This window comes from Rhinolophus ferrumequinum, chromosome 11, assembly GCF_004115265.2.
Source record: "Rhinolophus ferrumequinum isolate MPI-CBG mRhiFer1 chromosome 11, mRhiFer1_v1.p, whole genome shotgun sequence".
Classification (NCBI taxonomy): Eukaryota; Metazoa; Chordata; class Mammalia; order Chiroptera; family Rhinolophidae; genus Rhinolophus; species Rhinolophus ferrumequinum.
Window position 1 is genome coordinate 42,664,071 of NC_046294.1, and position 23,114 is coordinate 42,687,184.

At 44.6% G+C, this 23,114-nt stretch overlaps 1 protein-coding gene across 1 annotated transcript in view; it reads right to left on the bottom strand.

The window, feature by feature from the left end:
* Nucleotides 1-5,923: 5,923 nt before the first annotated feature.
* The window catches only part of SWAP70 (switching B cell complex subunit SWAP70), a 70,067-nt gene continuing 52,876 nt past the window's right edge, over nt 5,924-23,114 (bottom strand). Inside the window, exons 7-12 of the mRNA XM_033121051.1 lie at nt 21,926-22,107; nt 16,121-16,228; nt 14,488-14,654; nt 8,394-8,592; nt 7,358-7,454; nt 5,924-7,036 (exon numbers count right to left, since the gene is read on the bottom strand). Of these exons, the coding sequence (XP_032976942.1) occupies nt 6,930-7,036; nt 7,358-7,454; nt 8,394-8,592; nt 14,488-14,654; nt 16,121-16,228; nt 21,926-22,107 (860 nt within the window). The 3' untranslated portion in view covers nt 5,924-6,929. The remainder of the gene's footprint in view (nt 7,037-7,357; nt 7,455-8,393; nt 8,593-14,487; nt 14,655-16,120; nt 16,229-21,925; nt 22,108-23,114) is intronic.

The window sequence follows — 23,114 nt, forward strand, 5'->3', positions numbered from 1 at the left end:
GGGTGTAAGGTCCATACGTGTCACTTGTGTAACCCCTACCCATTTCCAGCACCTCACAAGGTTCACTGGTGCCCTTTTCCAGTCAACATCCCCCCATGCACACACCCCTGGGTAACTACAGTTCTGACCTCAAAATCCACAAAGTAGCTTCGCTGGTTCTGGAAATTAATACAGATGGAATCATTGTTCTCCGTGTTTGGCTTCTTTATAATGTCTGAGATTCATCAACACTGTTGCATCTCTCAGTGATATCTTAGTGCAGCAGCCTTATCTGACTACAGCACAATTCATCGATCTAGTCTCTACTGATGGACATTTGGGTTGCGTCTGATTTGGGGCCATTCTAAACGAAGCTTGTGGGGACAGAGTCCCAGAGAGCAGTTTCCAGGCTCTTGGCCTCACTTGGAAGGGTGCTGGCTCGGGTAGTAGATGGCCATCAGCTGTAACCAGTTAGGCCAATATAACTGCCATGGCTACGTTGGTTGGTTGGTTGGTTGGTTGGTTGGTTGGTTGGTTGGTTGGTTGACTGATTGGCAGGCAGAGAATCGGACGGCAGATTGCAGATCGTGTAGATCCTACTTCGAGTGTCTCGCCCGGCCGCCAGCGAGATGGGGGTGCAGGAAGACCCCTTGTTGGGGTACTGGCAGATGTGTGCTTCCTGTGTCTCCAACCCAGCCGCCAGCGAGACTATAGTGGTATGACTCCCCTATCTATGGCTCCGTGGGTGTTCCTTTTTGGCCTCACCATGTCCTGCGTTCTTATGCGGGGAGCGGGACCAGGGACCCCGCATGACAAAACTGCTGTGAACATCCTCCTAGGGTCTTTGGTGGACATGTGCCTCATTTCCTGGGAGGGGAACAGCTGGTCCAGAGGGTAGGTGTCTTTAGCTTTAGTAGCTTCCCAGAGTTGAGGGGTGACTTTCACAGGTCTCAAGATGGATATATAAAGAAGGGAATAGAGAGGAAGAGAGGAGAAAGAAACAGATATTCCTCAAACTATTCCCAAAACTGATCTTTTCAATAAAATTTGAACACCTAGTAGGAACTGCTGAAAGCCCAGCGCCTCTTCCCCACTTCCACGTGGCCTGACCTTAACTTACCCTCGCTCCACTAGGGCAGCTGTGCCCTGCTGGCACTACCCTGAAAGTACAAGGGAGGCGCGGCCAAGTGGAACAGGCACTAGTGTTCAACGAGGTACGTCACCGTCTGGGTGGTAAATCTGAGCACTCGTCCCTCACCAGCTGCTGAATGGTTCTGACAGACGCTGCCTGTGTTTAGCCACTCAAGGAAAGAAATCAAGGTCTCTCACAGCAGCTTTTACACTTCATGCCTCAGCAACCTGCCTCACAGAAAAACTCAAACATATCCAAACCAATTCCCTTCAGGTCTATGTTGAAAGGGCATTTACAGTTTCCGAAGCACAACGCCCCACACGGGGTGCCAAAGCTCCCTGCCAACTCACAAAGCAAACAGCCTCTCCCTTCCAGGTGCACCCCCTTTACACCAAAGAGGTCAACTCCTGGGACTCCTTACAGGGAAACCCTGCCTTCAAAAGTCTGCTGTGTTCTGAAGAATGGAACCTGCCTTTCTGCAGAGCAGGTTTTTGCAAACTTGGTACTATTCACCATCTAGTCTGGATGATTCTTTGTAACCACGGGCTGTCTTGTGAACAGTAGGCTGTTTAGCAGCCTCCCTGGCCTCCCAGGAACACTCCCAGTTGTGACAACCAAAAATGTCTCCAGACATTGCCAAATGTTCCCTGAAGGGCAGAATCGTCCCTGGTTGAGAACCACTGTGGTGAAGAAAGAACAGTATTAAAAAGCACCACCCAGTGTGCTCTCCCCTCTAGAAGGGGAAGATCAGCGTCCCAGGACACAAGCTGGACTGAGCAGCCTCCTTTGTCCACAATAGGTGTTTCAATCTTGGTAACCATGTAAAACCAAAACACAAAACCACACAGTTTACTCTGGGAAAACAAAGAAAAACTGAAAGGCATAAAATGAATTTGGGAAAGCAGAGTTCAGAGGATTTGGAGGTCACAGCAACAATGAGGGAGAAAATCATCTCTGTAAGTTCCCGTTTGTGAGCTGACACATCAGCCATGGTTTCCCACATTAGTGACTCAAACACCAAACACGAGGCCATAGCTAACTTCATGATGGCATTGGTTTGGGGGTTTGTGGGGACAGAGTCCCAGAGCGCATTTTCCAAGCTCTCGGCCTCAGGTGGAAAGGTGCTGGCTCGGGTAGTAGGTGGTCATCAGCTGTGACTAGTTGGCCACCAGCTGTTACCGGTTAGCCATTAGCCCCTGATACAACAGTCGTGGCTACGCTAAGGGGTGGGTGGGTTGGTTGGCAGAGAAGCGGACGGCGGGTTGCTGATCGTGTAGGCTCCTGCTTCCTGTGTCTCCAACCCAGCCGCCAGCCAGACTATAGTGGTATGACTCCCCTATCTATGGCTCCGTGGGTGTTCCTTTTGGCCTCACCATATCTTGCGTTCTTGTGTGGGGAGAGGGACCAGAGACCCCGCATGCCACCCTGCATGACAAATGGCGCAGCGAGCAGGGTATGGTGTCGGCCAGAATCCCCAAAGGGGTAATGGAGCAGTTTATACGTATAAAAGCTCTGTTTCGGGAGGCCCGTAAGGAGTGGCGCCGAGAGTAGGAAACGCAGTCTGCTTGGGAGAAACGTGACCCCTCAGTGAATTGGTGGTCCTCTGAAGCCTCCGGATGGCACGCCACCCTGTTGGCCGTGGCAGGCGTCATCTTCCTTTTGGTGGTCTGCTGCTGCTGTGGGCAACTAGAGTTGTGGATATTTTACACGGAGGCCTCCACCCAATTGGACGCCTGGCACGGCGAGCAGGATTCTGGCCAGGTAGGAATAGACTCTGACTCTGGGCAGGAAATGTGGCCCCCTCACAGTGTGTGGTACCTGGTAGCCACTGTTCTCAGAATTTGGACCCCCGAAGAGGGGTGGGAGGACATGGATGGCTCTCCAGCCAGTGTGGAGAGGGCCTTGAAGGTTCTGGCTGAGCGGTTGCCGGGGAGGCGAATGGGACAGCCGGCCATGTGGGCTGGGTTCCTCGCTGCTTGGCATCATAACATGGAGGACGCGCTTAATGAAATAGCTCAGGTGCAAGACCAGCAGCCCCCGGTGGGGAGGACTTGGAGCCCTCACCCTACAAAGAAGAACAGCCCCCAGTACCCTGAAGATGCCTGGTTTACTGATGGTCCTAGCCGGGGAGCTGCAGCCATTTGGACGGCTATTGGTATGCAGCCCGAAACAGACACCATTTGGCTTGATACTGGGACGGGCCAGAGTAGCCAGTGGGCTGAGCTATGGGCTGTGTGGATGATAATCAGCCACGAGCCCGACCCCTAGTTATTTGTACTGACAGCTGGGCGGTGTTCCGTGGCCTAACATTGTGGCTTCCTACATGGAAACACCAAAACTGGTTGGTAGACACCGTCCACTGTGGGGTCAAGCCATGTGGCAGGACCTCTGGGACCTAGGGCAGAGAAAGTAGGTGATCTTAATGCATGTCACAGGTCACTCCTCCTTAGTGTCCCCAGGTAACGATGAAGCAGATGCCCTAGCATGAGTCCGATGGTTAGAACGGGCCCCTGCCACTGATGTGGCCCATTGGCTGCATAGGAAATTGCCAGCACGCTGGAAGCCGAACCATGTGGCAGGTGAGCAGACGCTGGGGTCTGCCTTTGAAATGGCAGGAGACAGCAGATGCCTGCTGTGACTATGCCGTCTGTGCCGAGGACAGCCGCCAATGGCAGACGCTCCCCTGGGAGACACAGCTGATTACACGAGGGAGGGTGCCCCTCACTCACTAGCAAGTAGATTACATTTGGACCCCTGCCTAAAGCCTGCAATGCGATATACACATTCACAGCAGTGGACACTGCTACGGGGTTGATGTTTGTTTGGCCATGTCTGCCTGAGGATCAGCGGCATACAGTGGTTGCTCTTACACGACTGTGCGCCCTCTATGGGTGCCCCCAAGTCATTGAAAGTGACAGGGGTACCCATTTTACGGGGCAAGAAGTGCAGCGCTGGGCTGCCAGGATGGATGTACAATGGTTGTTTCATACCCCGTACAATCCACAAGCAGCGGCATGATTGAAAGCTACAACGGAGTTTTGAAGCGAGGCCTCCAGGTATCAAAACACCCTCCCACAATGCGTGACTGGGCTTTGCGTCTATGGGATGTCTTAAGAATCCTGAATGAGAGGCCACGGACGGAAGGGCCTGCACCAGTAGAAGCTCTGCTACATAGAACAGCCGCTCCCATTCAATTACAAGTTACCACAAGTGAGATTCTGTTAAAGCCAGGCTATGGGAGAAATGGAAACGTTTTGCTGCCAGCACCCACATGCTTGAAAGCAGGGGAACAGAGCAATGGACTTGGCCCTAGCGGGTCAAAAGCCCCCACTATCGGTGGTTGGGCCTGATAGCCCCATGGGGGGCTGGTGTGACCCATGATTTGCAAGTGATGCCAGGGGTGGTGGCTGAGTGGCCACCGCAAGTGACTATGGTATATGGAGGTCCTGATGCCGGGATGATTTTGCGGGGAACCTATGTGCTCTCACTATGGCCTATTATTGGGTCCTCTGTTGTTACATGTTGAAACTACGCAAGGGAACCCAAGCGCTGCCATAAAGGTCTGGTACCACAAACCGGTAAAGGTGCCCGTGGCAGCGACCCTCCTTTCCCAGGACAAAAAGCTAGCATGTATCCTCCCAGATGGAAGGGATTTGCCATTGTTGGTTCCTATGACTATGACTATTTCTTTCTGCCTGTAGGTGCCTATCGGCTAATACTGCACAGGGCCCCTCGCTGAAGATGCTTGTCACATAAATTGTGAGGCGAGACCCTGTAAGGGTGGAGTGTGTGGACAGAGTCCCAGAGAGCAGTTTCCAGGCTCTCGGCCTCACGTGGAAAGGTGCTGGCTCGGGTAGTAGATGGCCATCAGCTGTTACCGGTTAACCATTAGCCACTGATATAACTGCCCTTGCTACGTTGGTTGGTGGGCTGACAGAGAAGCAGACAGCAGGTTGCGGATCGTGTGGCTCCTGCTTCCTGTGTCTCCAACCCAGCTGCCAGCGAGACTATAGTGGTATGAACCCCCTATCCATGGCTCCGTTGGTGTTCCTTTTTGGCCTCACCATGTCCTGCGTTCTTATGTGGGGAGTGGGACCAGAGACCCCGCATGACACCCCGCATGACAGGGTCCAAACCCAGTGTTTTCAGGAAGTGTCCCTAAACCAAGCCCATCTCATTATATGAAAAATATGCACACATATACAAAATTTACCCAATTGTCTTATTAAATCAGACAGTTTAAAATGTAGTTCTGGTATTTTTTATTTTCTTACTGAGCCCATTTTACAAAAAAAAAACAAAAAAAAAACGATATAAAACATTTTTACTATACCTTAGAAAATTAGCAAAAAATTAAGAATGTTCAGCATATTACATTGTACAATATTTAGGTAAGAATGTTTGAAAATTATAAATATTTTGTTCCCTCTCAACACGGCACATCACAAAAATATATTTTAGAAACCTTTTTCATATATAATTCCTATAAATGAACATATCCCTGTCTATGAAGTAAAAGGCCTGATTGTGACAAGCATTCCCACACTCCTGAAATTTTCTGTACAGTAACTACAAAAGTAAAACCAAGGGGTCCGTCAGCACTTTGACAGTTGAAACCATTTTAAATCTTAGGAGGAATTCAGTTACCGTCTTACCCCGAAAATAAGACCTAGCCAAACCATCAATTCTAATGCGTCTTTTGGAACAAAAATTAATATAAGACCCGATCTTATTTTAATATAAGACCAGGTCTTATGTAATATAAGACCTGGTATAATATAATATAATGTAATATAATATAAGACTGGGTCTTATAAGACTGGGTAATATAATATAATAATATGATACTGGGTCTTACATTAATTTTTCCTCCAAAAGACGCATTAAAGCTACTGATCCAGTTAGGTCTTATTTTTGGGGAAACATGGTAGTATAAAAACATCATTCCAATGGGATTTACTTAGTTCATCTCTGTGCTTTGATTCATAAGTACAGCACGTCCTCAAATAACCATTTCATTCAACGTAGTTTTGTTATAATGTTGATGAGACGCTGTAGGAACTTAACTCTTGTTTATATGAATTTGCCTATGGGAAACATTGCTTTTGCGCTATACGTCACTTCGCTTAAAGTCACAGAACCTATCGATGATGTTAAGTGAGGACTTACTGTATCTATCTTAGCCAAAGCATTGTTTAAAAGGATTTCTTCCTCCTAGATAGTGACACTGAAGCCAGACTGTAAATCAGTAACACTGCATTAAATAGAAACTGTCTGCACAACGGCATATATGGGCTATAACCGCTTAGTCGAAGCCAGGTCCACGGGCAGCTAGTGACTTCTCTATCAGAGCAGCAATAGCTGACGGCATTCCACGAACTGGCATATGAGGGCAAGCAGACTGGCCCATCTAGTTTAGAAACAGGTACTTGGAGAAGGAAACACGCGGCCACAGCAAGTGACTGACCCCAGTCCTCAGAGGTTCTGATTATCCAGTGAACTTGAGCACCAAACCCCGCTCCCCTCCAAACAATGAGGACGACAGCGCCTTGTTCCAACAAGAATCTGAGAGCTAAAAAGGAATTTTCAGAAGCTGAAGTTTTCAAAGAAAGTCTATTAAGAGCTTGACAATGCTGACTTTTTTTTTCTTTTCTGGTCAGCCCTTATTTGCAGGAAGACAAATAAGGCTTCCTTGGTATATTGACCCACTAGGAGTATTGAAGGAAGAAGAGTTAGAAGCCGCAAAGCCAGTCCCTGTTGTCTTTAGCATAAAGCTTTCCAGCGACACTCGGAATCTACAGAACTGATGTGAGCGCTGTCACTCCGTGGTCTTTTTCCCTTTCCAGGTCTTCTCTCTCTCCTCAAGCTCTGCCTGGGTGAAAGCTGCAGGGCCCCAGTTAGTGATCAGGTGAGGGTTTTTCGAACCTAAAAGACAAACGTGCTTTTAATGTAGGAAGTACGTATTCTTCAAGGGGCATTATCACTTTTCCACAGACAGAACAGGAGCTCTCCTACTGCATCTCTTCTCTGAGGAACATCCATAAATGTCATAACCAGCCAGAACAACCAGAAGATGTACACAAAGGGCCTTCTTATCTGGTAGAAGCTAAATCAGTCAAGAGAAATTTACCCTAAACAGCTTGGGTTTCTGTATATTTGGGCTAAAGAAGCTTCTTTGCACAATTCAAATACATAAACAGAAAAATAAATTCAATAAACAAATGACAAAATCAAAAAATGTGCTACCTGGTTCTATCAGCCGAATCAGTCCTTCGTGATGGGCCACTTTGTCCTTCCAGCTCTTGGTCGTATTAGTTGCCATCTCTAACTTCTTTTTAACTCCCTGGAACAAAAGGAGATTTTTGGATTATGCAAACACTGGTTGCTTAAGAGCCACATAACAAAGATTGGACACTTATTATATGCTTGTGGATTATCTCATTAAACCCTCACAACTACTCTAAGAAGCAGAAACTTTTGTCACTCCCATTTTATAGACGCAGAAACTAGGATTCAGAGTGGTTAGGTAACCTGCCTGAGGTCACACACAGGACCTAATCCACACTAACTATAGATGAATATAAAATGCTGTGTGCTAGTTATGGCTTACTGCCTCTCGGCTCCAAGTTCATTGTCCTGCTTCTGACATTTAATTCTCCCACACCATCTGGCACCATGTAAGTTGTCAGTGGAGCTTACTGAAGGGACAACGGAGGAGGAAGGGGCTTTGCTTCCAAGTTCACTATGCTCCTGTGGTACGCAGGACACCCATGGGTGCTCACCCCACTGAGTTTCAGTGGCACCTGCCTGTGGGCAGCTTCCCAGGGAGCTCTGCTGGCACAGCACCCAGGAGAGCTTATCTGCCATCCAGCAGGCCAAGCCTGTGCCCTCCGCACAGAGGTCTGGCTCACAGCACTGGGCTTAAGGGGACCCTCTTCCAGATGTTCCTTCCTGGGCGCTCTGCCTCAGTCCTAGAGGCACTAGCTGCTTCCTGCATCTGCCATTCCTGTGTTCTCAGAGTTTTCTTCACCTCTTCGTAATTAATCCTGTTATAGTTAATACTTGTTTATATTAAACTTCCCTTGTTTGAGTTATTGTGTGGTTTCTGTTTCCTGACTGGACTCTGACTGATACATCTCATTGCCTATACAAACGTCTTCCGTCTTACTTACAGTGAAGCAAAACTCTTACTATGGCTTCTCATAGCTATGCAAATGTTCTCTTATTAAAAAATGTTTGTTCTTTAACATTTAAACACACACATTTGCAGGGATGCGCTTACCTCATACTGCTCAAGCGCCTGTCTCCGTTCTAACTCCAGCTGCTCCAGCTGTTCCATGGCTTCCTGCAGCGCCTGTTCCTTCATAACTCGCTGATTCTCCAACTCCTGCTTCTCTGCCTCAGTTGTCTGCATGGCCTGCTGCTGCTCCATGTGCCACTTCTCCAGTTCAGCCCTCTTGGAAGACTCTTCCTCCAACAACCTGCAACGTGGACAGCGCAGGATCAAATGAGCCAGGTCACCACACATGACCCAGCACTTGATGGGGGTGCGTTAGAGCAGGAGAGAATATTTGAGCTCATCTCATCTGCGTCTCATTTTACAAGGAGGCAACCAGGCGCCAGAGAGGCCCATGTTCACAAAACTGGCAAGGTGACCCATGTGTCCTGCTCCAAACTCTGTTTCACCCTTTCTGAAAAATAATAACATTTAAGTAGGGCTTAATGTGCCACAAACTGGGTCAAGAACTAAGTGTATTTTCTCAATTAATCCTCACAATACACTTAAGTATTGTTATTCACATTTTAGAGACAGAGAAAGTGAGGCACAAAGGTTAAGTGACCTGTACCAAGTCTTTCACCTGGTAGCGGGCAGGGCCAAGTTTTGAAATTTGCCTGGTTGTTACAACATTCAAATAGTTTTCATCCAGTAAAAAACTATTATCAAGGAAAACGCTGACAAATTAATGAATATGAGGGAAGAAGGAACTAACAAAAAAGTAGACTAATAATAGATACCATTTACTGAAAATGCCAGGCATTCTACCTTCATTATTGCTAACCCCCCCAATAATTCTGGAAAGTATTATTATCCCTATGTTACAGATGAAGCAATCAAAAATCAAAGAGTTTAAAAGCATGTTGCACAAGTAGCAGTGGATTTTGAACCAGGTCTGTGTGACTCCAAATGTTACCTTTCAATATCAGGCTATATATCTGAGAACAGCCAGCTATGCAAGTATTTAAATAAACAAACTAACATACAGCCCAAACCTGTATCCAAAGTGTGGACAATGTGGTTAGATGCCAGTCCAGGACAGGACTCATCTCTAGTGGCTTGACCATTGCTTCTCGGCCTTTTGGCTAAGATCAAGTCTAGTGGTTTGACCATCAGTATTATGGCAACACACTATGCAGCAGGGCAGTTACTACCGTGTTTCCCTGAAAGTAAGACCTAGCCGGACCATCAGCTCTAATGCATCTTTTGGAGCAAAAATTAATATAAGACCCAGTCTTAATTTACTATAATGTAAGACCAGATATAATATAATATAGTGTAGTATAACATAATATATAATATACTACCGGGTCTTATATCAATTTTTGCTCCAAAAGACGCATTAGAGCTGATAGTCCGGCTAGGTCTTATTTTCGGGGAAACACGGTATTACTTAAGAGCATCTGCTCTTCTAAAACCAACAACAAAGGAAGTAAAGTAGCTGACTGTGTGCCCCTTATCTGACCACCAACTCCTCCAGCCCCAACCCCCCGCCCACACCACTGTAAGAATTCCCTCTACAACATCCTGCGTGACAATTGTACAACTCTGCTCAAATTCTCTGTCAGTGTCACAGATCGGGTCAGTCTATTTATGTGCAGCCTCAATCTTTAGAGAGTTCTTCCTCAATTAAATAAGCTCTCCCATCCACTATTCCTAGTTCCACAAAGGACCGATCTGCACCCTCCTCAGATGTCTCTTGGAGTGTGAGGTCCACACCTGAATACAACACTGCAAATGTAGTCTGACCAGTGCAGCATCTATTATGCACCTTCTATGTACTTTTCTAGGCACTGGGATTATGACAGTGAACAAGACTGGAAGGGCTGGCACCTATTTCTTCACCCTAGTGATGAAAGAATAGAGGGGGGATGAAACAGGGGCCGGCCCTTCCAGTCTTGTTCACTGTCATAATCCCAGTGCCTAGAAAAGTACATAGAAGGTGCATAATTTGCAGGTATGTAGGCTGCCCAGGATCTGAACCCCGTTCATGAGTCTAGGGAATCTGTCACAGTAGGCATCTCGATGGGAAGTACGGCCCATCTCCCACTATACAAGCCATAGGCCAGACACCTGCCCCCTGCCCGGTGGCAGCCAGGGCCTGGTGAAGGCTTCAGCTGGGCTGGGCTAAGCAGGTGCCCCTCCCAGAACACTGACTCTGAAGCAACTGAAACAAAGAAGCAAAGACAGTGGAGAATGTATCTTGCTAGTGACAGCAATATCCACTGTCAAGTGACGGCAGGAGCAACCACCCACTGGCATCAGTGCATCCCAAATGGACTCTTCCCTTGGCCTGGTTTGGGCTGAGTCTCCCTTGGTTCCTGCCTATGTCCCAGGCCTGGCCACCTCCCTTTCTGTGGAACTGGTGAACTACTCAGGAATCTTCCACAAAATTATTTTATTACTTTAGCTAACTCAGATTGGCTTCTGTGGTTTGTAAACAAGCCCCTGACCAAAGATTTTAACCTCTCTGTGCCTCAGTTTCCTTGTTTACAATAAAGGAATAGGAACTACACTCACCATCAAAAGTTTGCTGATGAGTTCAATGTGATAATGTGTATAAGGTACTTAGAATAGTGCCTATCACGTAGAAAATGCTCACTATATAGTAGTTCTTATTATTACAGAGGAAATAATACCTCATTTGTTATGGGTCCTTTGAATTCACTAATGCTACCTGAGAGTATATGAGGTTTTGGCAATCATACGACAAGGAAGTAAAACCCCGAATCTTTTTAAATGAATTGCTATTTAGCCAGGTTTCCTGGATCCTGTACTTGTTCTGTTGATATTTTAAACTATCTTCTTAGTATAAAAACAATCACTCCAGCCTGTCAATATCTTTTACGAATGCTTATTTTGATATTCTTCACATTATCTATCTTCCTCATCTGCAAATAAGAAACAGAAACCAACACACTCTGAGTGCCTACCAAATGCCAGACCGTACCCTAAGAACTTTGCATGCATTATCTTATTTAATCTTTACAACCCCACAAGGTTGGCAGTTACCCTTATTTTACAGATAAGGCACTGAAGGCTCAAAGCAGTGAAATAACTTTTCTAAAATTACACAGCTAGAAATTACCAGATCTGAGAATCAAACCCAGACCTCACCCCAGAGCTCGGTTCCTAACTGCTTTCAAATAAATGAAAGGTATTATCATGTGATCATAAAAGAGAGCCTGTTGTTTCACGTGGCCCCAGTGAATAAAACTTGAATCCATTTATTCATTCAAAAACTATCCCTCAGGCATTTACTGTGTGCCAGTGACACACAGACATGACTAAGGTATGTTCCTAGGCCTTACAGATCCAAAAACTTAGTGGGTGGCAGTTATAATGGGGCAGAATGTGGCTTAGCCTCAAGAGCTTTCCAGTAACTGAGTTGTCCAAATGTTAAATGAACAGTTTTCTTCTGAGCTCCTATTCAGAAGAGATTGGACAACCTTCAGAATTACATATCATAACAACAAACTTCAATTTTAATGAAAAAAAAATTACAAGACCCTGATGGCTCAAATCAAAGTTCGTGTATTTAAACAATTTACTATTAAAAAGTATCTCTGGGGAAAGTTAAGACACTGACAAAGAAAAGACCATCTATGGCAAGGGCAAGATGCCAGATATTCCAAGAATGACTCGCTAATGCTGAAAGAACAGGAGGATTAACCCTTGTCATACACCCTGGGCCTGAGATTATGTTTCATTTCATTAGTGCCAGGCTTAAATGTTTCTATCCCAACTCCACGACGACTTCCTATGATTTTCTACCCAGAAAGGTCTCCTCTGAGGAGTGGAAACAAGAAGAAAGCCCCCTTTGCCGATCTGACAAAATGTCTCTCTGAACGAGGCCCACCTTTTGGGACTTCTGGAAAGAGAAGGACTTGCTTCACTTAAAAATGACCACCAGAGGGGGGCAGTTTGTCCATTTCAAGTTCCAAAAACAAAGTTGAAAGAAAAATAATTTAGAATAGTAAAATAACTGTATTCATAAAGTGGCCTATGCACACCAAGAAAAAGTTAACTTTTGTGCAGTAATTTCAGTTTATTGGAGCAGATCTGTATATAATAGTTATATTTGCATTCAAAACTTTGAAACCATTTTGCTATGTACTTAAATCAGAGTGCACCAAATAATTAGCCTGAGTTTTTTAAATAACAGTACCTGGCTCCTAGCCACAGATATTTTGAGTCAGTAAATGTGAGACAGGCCCGACATGTGTATTTTGTGAAAGCTTTACAGGTGATTCTGATATTTACCACTGGTTAAAAACAACAAGTTTTATTATCCAAAATTTTCTCTTATTCAAAACATCATTCATTCTATAAACACAAAACAACTAATACTGTAATAAATTTCTAGAGTTATCTAATTCACTTTATGGTATAATCTCTGCTGTAGCATAATCAACCTCTCTCAAAACTGTTGAGAGTTAATACATGTACCATTGCTCACCTACAAATTCTCTGCACAGGGGCAATCTATAAACTCCCAACATATCGCAAATTATAAATGTTAGGTCTCTGAATGTTAGAGACCTTGACTTAATGTTAGGTCGCTGAATGTTAGGTCTCAGAGACCTTGACTTACAGACAGAGCCATGTCTGCAAGAAAACAATAAAATGTCTGTTGGCCTGCACCTTGCGATAAACTAAGCACCTTGAGCTAAACTTGTTATAACAGAAAACGCCACAAAACAGCTATTGGCTTGCAGGCAGTCAACGTTTTCTATTCAAACAATGCTCCCCTGTCAGCACAGCTCCTATAAAACCCTCCTCACCCCCTCCTTCGGGGCTGCAAGTCTCCTTTAGACATGCAGCCCAGACTGTAGCAGTCTTTGCTCAGCCCAATAGACTTCTCTCTCTGACAATAAAAACTTTCTTAATTTGCCTGACTATGCGCATTCCTTTACCGGCCGAACTATCAATAAAGAGGATCAAAAAAACATCTCATGTCCCTTAGAATGCCTCTCTGGAAGTCACATGGGACTCCAACCTTCCCAGGTAGAATCCTGTGCTATCATCACTGCCAAGGGCAACTGGCTGAGAGTCCCAAGGATCCGGTTACCATCACAGCACAGTGAACAAATACAGTGGGACCTATAAATGCCAGGCAATATGCTAAGCATTTAAGTTTCTATTTGGAAGATAATTTTTCCTTAACAGAATCAAAATTTTAAAGGCTATTTATTTTTGAAGTCATTTTGGCAAAGTACACAGCAAAGACCTCCTTTTTTTCCTGTCTTCCTCCTTAAAGACTAAATGAACATCTTTGGCTGCTCCACATGTGGCATGGCAGCCATGGAAAACCTGCCCCAGCTCATCTCACAACTGCTCCCAAAACAGGGTGTCACAGCTCAAAGCCTAAGGTATATCTGCACTGACCAGCTGCTGCTGCTGAGGTAAATATTTTCAGTGTTGCAGACCAGACATCTTGAAGAAAGTAAATGGGGTAGCAAGTTAGAAACTGGACAAGGATAGCTCAAATTTCCTTTTGGGGTCTTCATTCTACTTTGCCCTCACTGCTGCTACAAAAGCCAAAAATTTAGAGTTTTCACCCAGAACATGACTATTATAAGCAGTATACTGGCTTTAAAAAGTACAAGGGGGAAAAAAATCTAAATTTTAAGAACTTCTAAAACTAAGATTTCAAATAGTATTTAACAAATGTCTCCAATCTTGAATGACCCAAAGGAAACTGCTTATTTCCTCCTTATCCCCCCAAAGTGGCTGCAACTCTAGCCTGAAGCAGGCCTCTCTCCCCAAACCTAGGGTCCTCTCTGGTCTGGAACATGTGGAAGCCAGGTTCTCACCAAAGCTGATCCTGGGCCCACGGACATTCTAGAATATGACGAAGGGCACCCAAGCAAACATACCCCAAGGACTGCTCCAAAATAGATGTAAGGCTGTCTTTAGCCCCAGAAGCAAGGCTCTTCCAGTGCCCCAGATTGAGAATACACGACGCAGCCAGCCAACCCTCTGGGGTCTCCCCAATCTGGCAGAGACACTCCCCCTCTCCTCCAGAGTGTCAGTCATTCCTAGAAACTATTAGCCCAAGCAAAGTACATAAAGCACAGTGTACAAACTGGTCTGGCACCTGGCCTGAAGCTTCCGCACGGTCTCTTCGTCCTGCCGGGCCTGCTTCTCATCCTCAAGCGCCTCCTGCAGCTTTAGGTACATGTCTTCCAGCTCCCGTACTCGCTGCAAGTACTGTTCCAGTTCAGAGGACTTTTGAGCAACCTGTTCTTCCATCTGCTGTCTGATCTGATGGTACAAAAGGCTCATGATTAAGCGCAGGCTGACGTCACCCGCAAAGAAGGCCTCCACCACCATCCTGAGAGGTCGCCACAGCCCACAGAGTGGCAGACCTGTCCCTCGGACCTTGGATGGAAGGTGGAGGCAGCAAGGGCACCACACCCAATACCAACACCAAGACCACATCCAAAGAGTCCAGGGACAAACGATAAGCCCAGTGCCGTGGTATATCTCCATTCCTTCCACTCCGCACTTTAAGACTCAAGTCAACGAAAAAAAATGTTTCCCTGTATAATCTCTCTCTCTTTTCTGTCTTAAAGACACAAGCTCTTTACCAACAGAGCCTTCTGTAAAAGGAAGGACCCCTCTCCCGGTAAGAACCACCAAAGGGGAAAGAAAACCCTGACCTGCAGCGACGCCTCCTGCACGGACCCGTCTGCCGAGCACCCCTCCATTCTCCCTCCCTAGGACACCTCCTCCTAACAACTTTATAGTTTCTCCCTTCTGAACTAAAGATGCTGAATCTCTGCCTTCAGAATCATAAGACAGGGGCATCCTAAATGTAACAGCACACATAGTAACATATATGCCTGCATTTTATAAAATATTTTCAACAGCATTAGCTTACTTCATCCTCGTAACAATTGTGGGAGGTCATATGCTGATCCCCTTAATTTAAAGGAAGAGAAAACTAATACTCAGTAAGAAGGAGCAGAGAGGCAACAAATCCAGATCTTCTGCCTGTGCGTGTACCATTCTTTTACATCACGTCTGCCTTCCTCTGTGCTTTTCTCTCAAAACACAAACATGTCCATTTCAACTCTAAACAACAGAAAGTTACTGAAGGTGATGTGATGAGCATCTGTGTAACAGGCAGCGGGCTCAGCACAACCTCATGGGAGAAAACCTGTGCTCCAGTAACCAGCGAACTACGTGAACCTTGGCTCTCTTGGGGATTGGGAACCTCTAAGATGAATCAGAGCTGCCCAGAACAGCAGACCAGAATTCATACGTTCTCATGATTTCAGAACCCCCCACTTTGTTCATTACAGAGGAGAAATGTCATGGAACCTATGCTTACTTTTTCCATAGTTATTTATTTTCCAAGCCAGGACTCTTGGAAAATACACCAGGACGGCAGGGACTGTCCCGGGCAAACCAGGACATATAGTCACCCTAACCACAGTACGTATCACCCCATTCCATAAATTTCTATTTTGGGGTCTTGAAAGCAAGGTTTATGTCTTTTACCTTTACATCCTTGGCATGGTGACAAGTACATAGAAGGTGCTCAATAAACCAACAATGGACGAATGAATGAATATATAACTTCTCCCAATAGCCTACTGCCAAGTCAGTGGCAGAGCCAAGCTGACAAGATAGCCTCACTCCTGTCTCCCACACCTCCACCCCTCCCCCAACAGGATGGCTCTGTGAGCTTATGCAGCCTCATTCCCCAGCCGTGTGGTACTCACAAGCTTCTCTCGCTCCAGCTCTGTGCTGAATCTGGCCTGTAGTTCCACTTGGGTCTGAAGTCGTTTCTTTTCTTCTTCTGCTGCTCGAGATGCTGCTTCTTCCAGTTTCTACCCAATCAAAAACCCATCCACAGAAAAGCAGGAAATGTTACAGTGAAAGTGGAGACAGAAATGGTCACACTTAAACATATGCGAGAACTCAAAACATTGTTCATGTTCAATAAATACAGAATAAAAACTTTCAGATCTGCTGGAAAGCCATTCCAACAAATAAGTCTGAACATTTTGCAACTGAGTCATTGAGTTAAATTCACTTGTAAACGCTATCATGAGGTTCGAGATCTATTTCTTGAGTTCTTCCTGTACAGCTTTGTCATCTCACACATTCTTCCTTAAAACTTTTACCAGAGCTCGACTTCCAGAAGGGTGGCATGAGGAACTCCAGGGACCTTCTCTCCAGTGAAATAACAATTAAAAACAAACAAACGAAAACACTGCAAGTCTCTGGGAATTATTCTAAGGGCATACAGCAAAAGAACGTTTTTCCAAGAAAATCAGCTAAATCTCAGGAATAACAGTAAGTCTATGGCAGCTACTCCCTTCCCCCACGCTGTCAGTGAGAAGGAAGCACCCCCACCAGCGATGGAACTAAGAACACAGTGCTGCCTCTTGCCTCAGCTCCCAGCTCAGGGAGGCAGCATCTCCCCAGGACAGCCAGGCAACAGTATTTCTCATCCTCCCCAGCTCCGTGTTGCAGAAACCCTATTCCAGGCAAGAGTGGCTGTGAGGTCTGGGGCTCTCTTCCTCCACCCAGCTCCACTCAAAGGATGGAAGTTCTACTTCAGGTATGACGGGCTGAGAATCCTGGGCATGATCACCTCTGTCCCAACTCACTTGTAGGGCACAGGTTCCACAGCCGGAGCAGCAAGCTGAGACCAGAGGCTATGACCTCCACCTAGTGACAGGTTCATAAAGCAGGGGTGTCACTCAAAGAGACGCAGACCACTGTCTGCCCCCAGCTCCAGACACTGGCAGAGGTTTGCCCAGAGAGAAAGGCAGGCTCGGAAGCTCTGCCGAAGAGAACTGACTTTATTTAAAACACAGTGTGAGGAGTTCAAGCCTAAAGATGCTCTTGCAAACAATGGCGATTTTAGTGGTAAGGAGTAAGAGGAGGCTGCCAGCTCCGTGAGACCAGCAAGCTACACCACAGGCCAGCTGCAAGTTTGACAGAGAGAACCTGGGTAAGACAGCCAAGAAGAGCCCTCACCAGTAGGAGCCAGTCTTAAAGACTACCTGTGGGCCTGAATTTAAACAATATCAGACTGTGGGGCACTGCAGGACCCAGGGTATTGCTAAAAACAACAGAGCAACCACTGGAGATTAGTGAGCTCTGACAGAGAGGGCTGTGACACCAACAGAGGCAGAGTGACAGATGACAGAGACTTTCAAAGAGAGCCCTGCTAATATCAGGTCATGCCAGGGCACTGTGTGTGTGCCCGAGGCTGTTCCTCTGAAGAGCACAGAGGCTTTACACAGTGAAGAAAACAGACCTCACGGAAATAGTCCAGCCACTAGTCCAGCCACACTACTAAACAAATAAACCAGCAAACAGTTGGGGGAGGGGAGGAAGCTGTATTCAGAGTGCTACAATATGTTATCTAAAATGTCCAGTTTTCAACAAAAAATTATGAAAATCTCTTTCAGCAAAGAAAGAGGCAAGTGTGACTCCTACACAGGGAATAGAAAGTAGGCAACAGAAACTGCCTTTGAAGGGGCCCAGATAGTGGACTTAGCAAAGACTTCACAGAAGTCGTATGTTCAAAGAACTAAAGAAAAGCACGTTTAAGGAATTAATAGAAGGTATGATGATATCCCTTCAAATACAGAATATCAAGAAAAAGATAGAAATTATAAAAAGAACCAAATGGAAATTCTGGAGCTGAAAAGTACAATAAATGAAATGAAAAATTCACTAGAAGGAAACTCCAGTAAGATTGACTGCTGACTTCTCATCAGAAACATGTGACTAGTTCTGGTCAAAATATTGTAAACAGAACTGAAGTGTGACATTTCTGGGCTGGAATACTTAATTGCCAAACCCTAGAACACTTTGAACTGTGATACAGTGAATAGCAAGATTTGAGACGCTGGCTGTTTCATCAGCCTAGATTTCATGATTATAGATGTATATATATATTCCCTGATCCAGCAAGCCCACTTCTGAGAATTTTTTCTACAGATACATTAGAACATGTAGGAACACAGGTATAAAATAATCCCCTGTAGCATTGTCTACTAAAACAAAGGATTAAAACAACCCAAATGTTCATCTACCAAGGACTGGTTAAATAAGTAATGATACAGCCATTTAACAGAACATTATATAGCTAGAAACAAGAATGAAAAAGCTCTCTTTATACTGACATGCGAAGATCTCAAATATATATATAAATTGAAATACACGAGTTGCAGAACCATGAGATCAAGTATGTACATATTGTGTTTAAAGAGTGGAAAAATAAGAGTGCATATGCATATGTTCTTATATATACATTTAATAAATCTAGAAGGATATACAAGAAATAAAAATTAGTGGTCATTTTAGGCAAGAGGTGGGAACTGGGCAGAGGGAAGAAAGACATAGGAGGAAATCTTTTCACTGAATCCCTTTTTGTATTTTAAAATTTTGGACCATATGATTGTATTACCTATTCAAATGATTACATTTTTAAAAGAAAGAAAAATAGAATTAAAAATTGTTTGGGGAGGAGGGATGAACAGATAGAGCACAGAGGATTTTTAGGACAGTGAAAATACTCTAAATGATACTTTAGTGGTATATATACGCCATTATACATTTGTGTAAACCCACAGAATGTACAAGAAGAGTGAATCCAAATGTAAACTGTGACTTAGGGTGATCACGAATGTCAGTGTGGACTAACCAACTGTAACAAAGGCACTGCTCTGGTGGGGACTTGACAATGTTGGAGGCTCTGCATATGTAGGAACAGGAGACACATGGGAAATCTCTGTACCTTCCTCTTAATGTTATTGTGAACCTAAAAACTACTCTAAAAAAATCTAAGCCGATGATTCCCTGAACCGAAGGGTTCTCAAGGGTGCCCAAGACCTAGTGGGAGATGAAGGATAGTTTGGGGAGAAGTGGAGGTGGTTGGTGGAGGAAGAAGCGAATGTGCAAGCTGAAGCGCAAAAGAAGAAAGATGAGGCAGAGGTCCAAGTAAACCGCTAGCTTGTGCACCGGTGGAAGCCACAGGGGCAGAAATGAGGAAAGCCAGAGGTCAGGGATACTGGAACAAATTGTTGGACTGCATGCCTAATATCTAGGACTTCTCAATGGATCTAGAACATACATTGCCATCTGTTCCCCGCTATCACCTTTTGAGAAATCCACTTTGCTTGTACAAAAATAGTCCTTTGCTCTGGACCTGTGACATTCTACACAAATTCTGTTCTCAGTTGTGGCTGAATGTAATGTGTACAATAAATCATCTGCTGTCTTAGCTGAAGAAAAAAAAATCTAAGTTTTTTCTCAAAAAAAATTATTTGGGAAACCTTTTAAAGAAATCTGTTAATTTATTTAAAAAATACTATGATTTCTCATTCCTTCTTCTGAATTAACTAAGGAGTCTTGAGTCTTAACAAAATTCACAAATATATAACCTAATTCCAGGTGATTGAAATATTCACCTAAGCAGTATTTTTCTAAAAATGCTTCCATGAAAAACTGGAGAATTTTATGCCTTGATAAGAAAAAGAAAATTAAAGATTAAGGGACCTGTAATAATTGTCTAACACTTATCCATCAAACCTCAAATCAGTTGCTTAAATAATTCTGTAAAACTAGGCAGTGGGGAAGCTGTCTCAGTGGCCTAGCCTCGGGCATACATTCACATAACACAAAGCAGGGCATCTCCATGCTCCCAGAAGCCTGAGTTTAAAAGAGTCTGAAAGGACGCTCGATAGATGCATCTCAAATGCACGATGCTAAGTGAAAGAATCCAGTCTTGAAAACCTACCTAACTGTATGATTCCAATTATATGCCAATTTCGAACAAGCAAAAATATGGGAACAGAACACAGGTCGGTGGTTCCCAGGGGTTGGTGTGAGGGTTAGGGTCTGACTCTAAGGAGCAGGATGAGGAGATTCTTTGAGGCACTGGAATTGTTCTGTATTGTGTCTGTCATGGTTACAAGAATCTGTGCATGTGTAAAAACTCATAAAACTACACAAAAACCAGGGCATCTGGATGGCTCAGTTGGTTAGAGTGCAAACTCTCAACAAGGTTGCTGATTCAATTCCCACATGAGCCAGTGGCCTGCGCCCCCGCAACTGAGATTGAAAATGGCGACTGGACTAGGAGCTGAGCTGCGCCCTCCACAACTAGATTGAAGGACAAGACTTGGAGCTGATGGGCCCTGGAGAAACACACTGTTCCCAATATTCCCTAATAAAAAAATTCTTTTAAAAATCAATTAAAAATATATATATACAAAACCCACAAATCTTACTGGTTTTAAATTTTTAAAAATTAAACAGAAGAAACGACACAGAAGCGTCTATCTTAATTTAGGTAGTTGTTTCAGGAATAGTCACTTCATAATTATTTGTATATACATATTTTATATTCTCCTCTATATGCATATTTCACAATGTTTTTTAATTATAAAAGAAGGACACCAAGCCCAAATGCCCAGCCCACTTCCATAACACCCATTCTGCAGTGTGCTCAGTGGATGGAGGAAGCAGCAATCACGTACTGCAGGTGCTCATCCGAGCCCATGAAAGGAGTCTTGAAAGAAAACGTATTGCAGCAGAAAGAGGCAGGATGCGGGAGTGATTCGGAAGGAAGAGAAGCGAAGCCTAAGGGGCTGCTTTTAGAAAGTGGGTTTGCTGGCTAGGAACAACTGTTTCTAAGACTGTATGCTCCCATGGTTCTTAAGATTACAAAAATATAACACAATTTTGGAGTCTACTCGAAGGAAGTCAGCATAGAGTGCAGCATTTCCATGGTTTGCAAAGGGAGAACCCCACCAGGAATGTGGGGCTTTGAACTATGAACAATCTCCATATCCCAGAACAAAGGTGCTGCAGAGAAGAACACAAAAGGTCTTTGAGCTCGTGGTTAACAGGAAGCTCACTGATTCAAGGCAGACAGGCTCATCCAGGAGGTGTCCCAAAGACCATGCCCACACACTGGGGACTCACCGCCACCCCCAGAACCACTGTATTATATAACCGAGGAACAGGGTTCCCCAGTAAACATTAACTATCCTGTACAGCCTATGGCACTTGACCCCCTACCCCTGAGACGGAAGGAGAAGCTGACCCAGACTGTGTCTTTGACCGCAAACAGTAAGTAAAACCCACAGTCCTATACTTGGGTCTTGCAAGGTACTCATGAGTGAAGATGGGAGCTAATGGGGGAAAAATAAACAAGCAACAGACCCTGCCCAGGTCACCAAAAGGGACCTTGACATCCATAGGAGAATAAACTTTCTCATCTTTCTCAGATAAAATTCAACTGTGCCCATTCTTATAAATACGCTTTTCTGGTCAATGAAATGTCCTCTCTGCTCTGACACCCTTATACTTTCAGGGCTAGGAAAACTAGGGTGTCTCACTCAGTGGTCTAGATACACTTCCTAAGAACACAGTTCACCAAAAACAATCCCCCTAAAATTGCAGTAACCTGGTCTTGGTAAAACCAAAACTCCAAAGTAAGGCAGCTGTGGCTCCTGCAATGAAATGAGAGCCGCCCCCAGCCAGGCGCCCACTCCCACCTTCCTCACGGTCTCCAGCTCCTGCTGCTTGTTTTCGTTGGCAGCCTGCAGCTCCTTCATCTGCCTCTCCAGCTCGTCCTGCTCAGCCAGCAGCTTCTTCCGGAGTTCTTTCCGACGCTGGCGGGCTTCTTTGTGTGGCGGGGGGCTGCCCAACTTCAACAGATAGATAGTAGAATGAATGGCTGTAAAAGGTGAAGAAAAAACAGGAAATACACTTTATTCTTTGTAAGCCTAACATGCAAAAGGCATAGTGGGAAGAAAACCAGACAAAGACCCAGTGTAGATTCTGATTCTGTCACTGAGCTGCACTGTGACCCTGAGCAAGTCACACAAGCTCTGCAGCATCACTTTCCTCGTCTCTAAAATGAGAGACAGGATCTTGAAAGTCCCTTCTAGCTCCAAAATTCCATAACTGCGCATCTGTGCTTAAACAGATACTTGACTGAGGAGTACCACACACACTGGAAGAATTTAAAACACTTTCAACTCCCTTCTCCATACTTCGCAGAAGGCCAAATAAGATACAGACGTAGGAAGGGCTGAGATTCAAAGTCCTGGTATCTGATTTGCTACCTGCATTGTTTAGTCTGTCCTTCATCTATGCCTTATGAAACCATCTCCCTCTACAACCCCCTTCCTGAATGATAACAGTAACTACCATTTATTGAATACTTGCTATATATATATATATATATATATATATATATATATACCTTTTATGTGCATTATCTAATTTTTATATGAAATTTGATTTCTTTCCTGATTATTTCAATTATATAAATTTAATTTTTTGAATAGCTAATACTTTCACATTGTTCAAATTCAAAAGCATGAAAGGACACGGAGGACGTCTCCCTCGCACTCCTATCCCCAAGGACTGGGTTCCCCTCCCCCCTAGCAACTAATGCTAACAGTTTCTTGTGCTTCTTTCCCGAGATATTTAAAGTATTCACAAATAAACATGTATATACGCCTTCCACCTTCTTTTGACCCAAATAGTGACATAACACACTCTTCCGAGCCTCGCTTTTTTCACTTAATTTAACTTGGAGAGCTTTCCATATCAGTATACAAAATACTATACATAAAATATTGCACAGTACTCCATTGTGTAACTGTACCATAATTTATTCAACTATTTCCCAATTAATGGACATTTAAGTTGCTTGCAATCTATCACAAACATTGC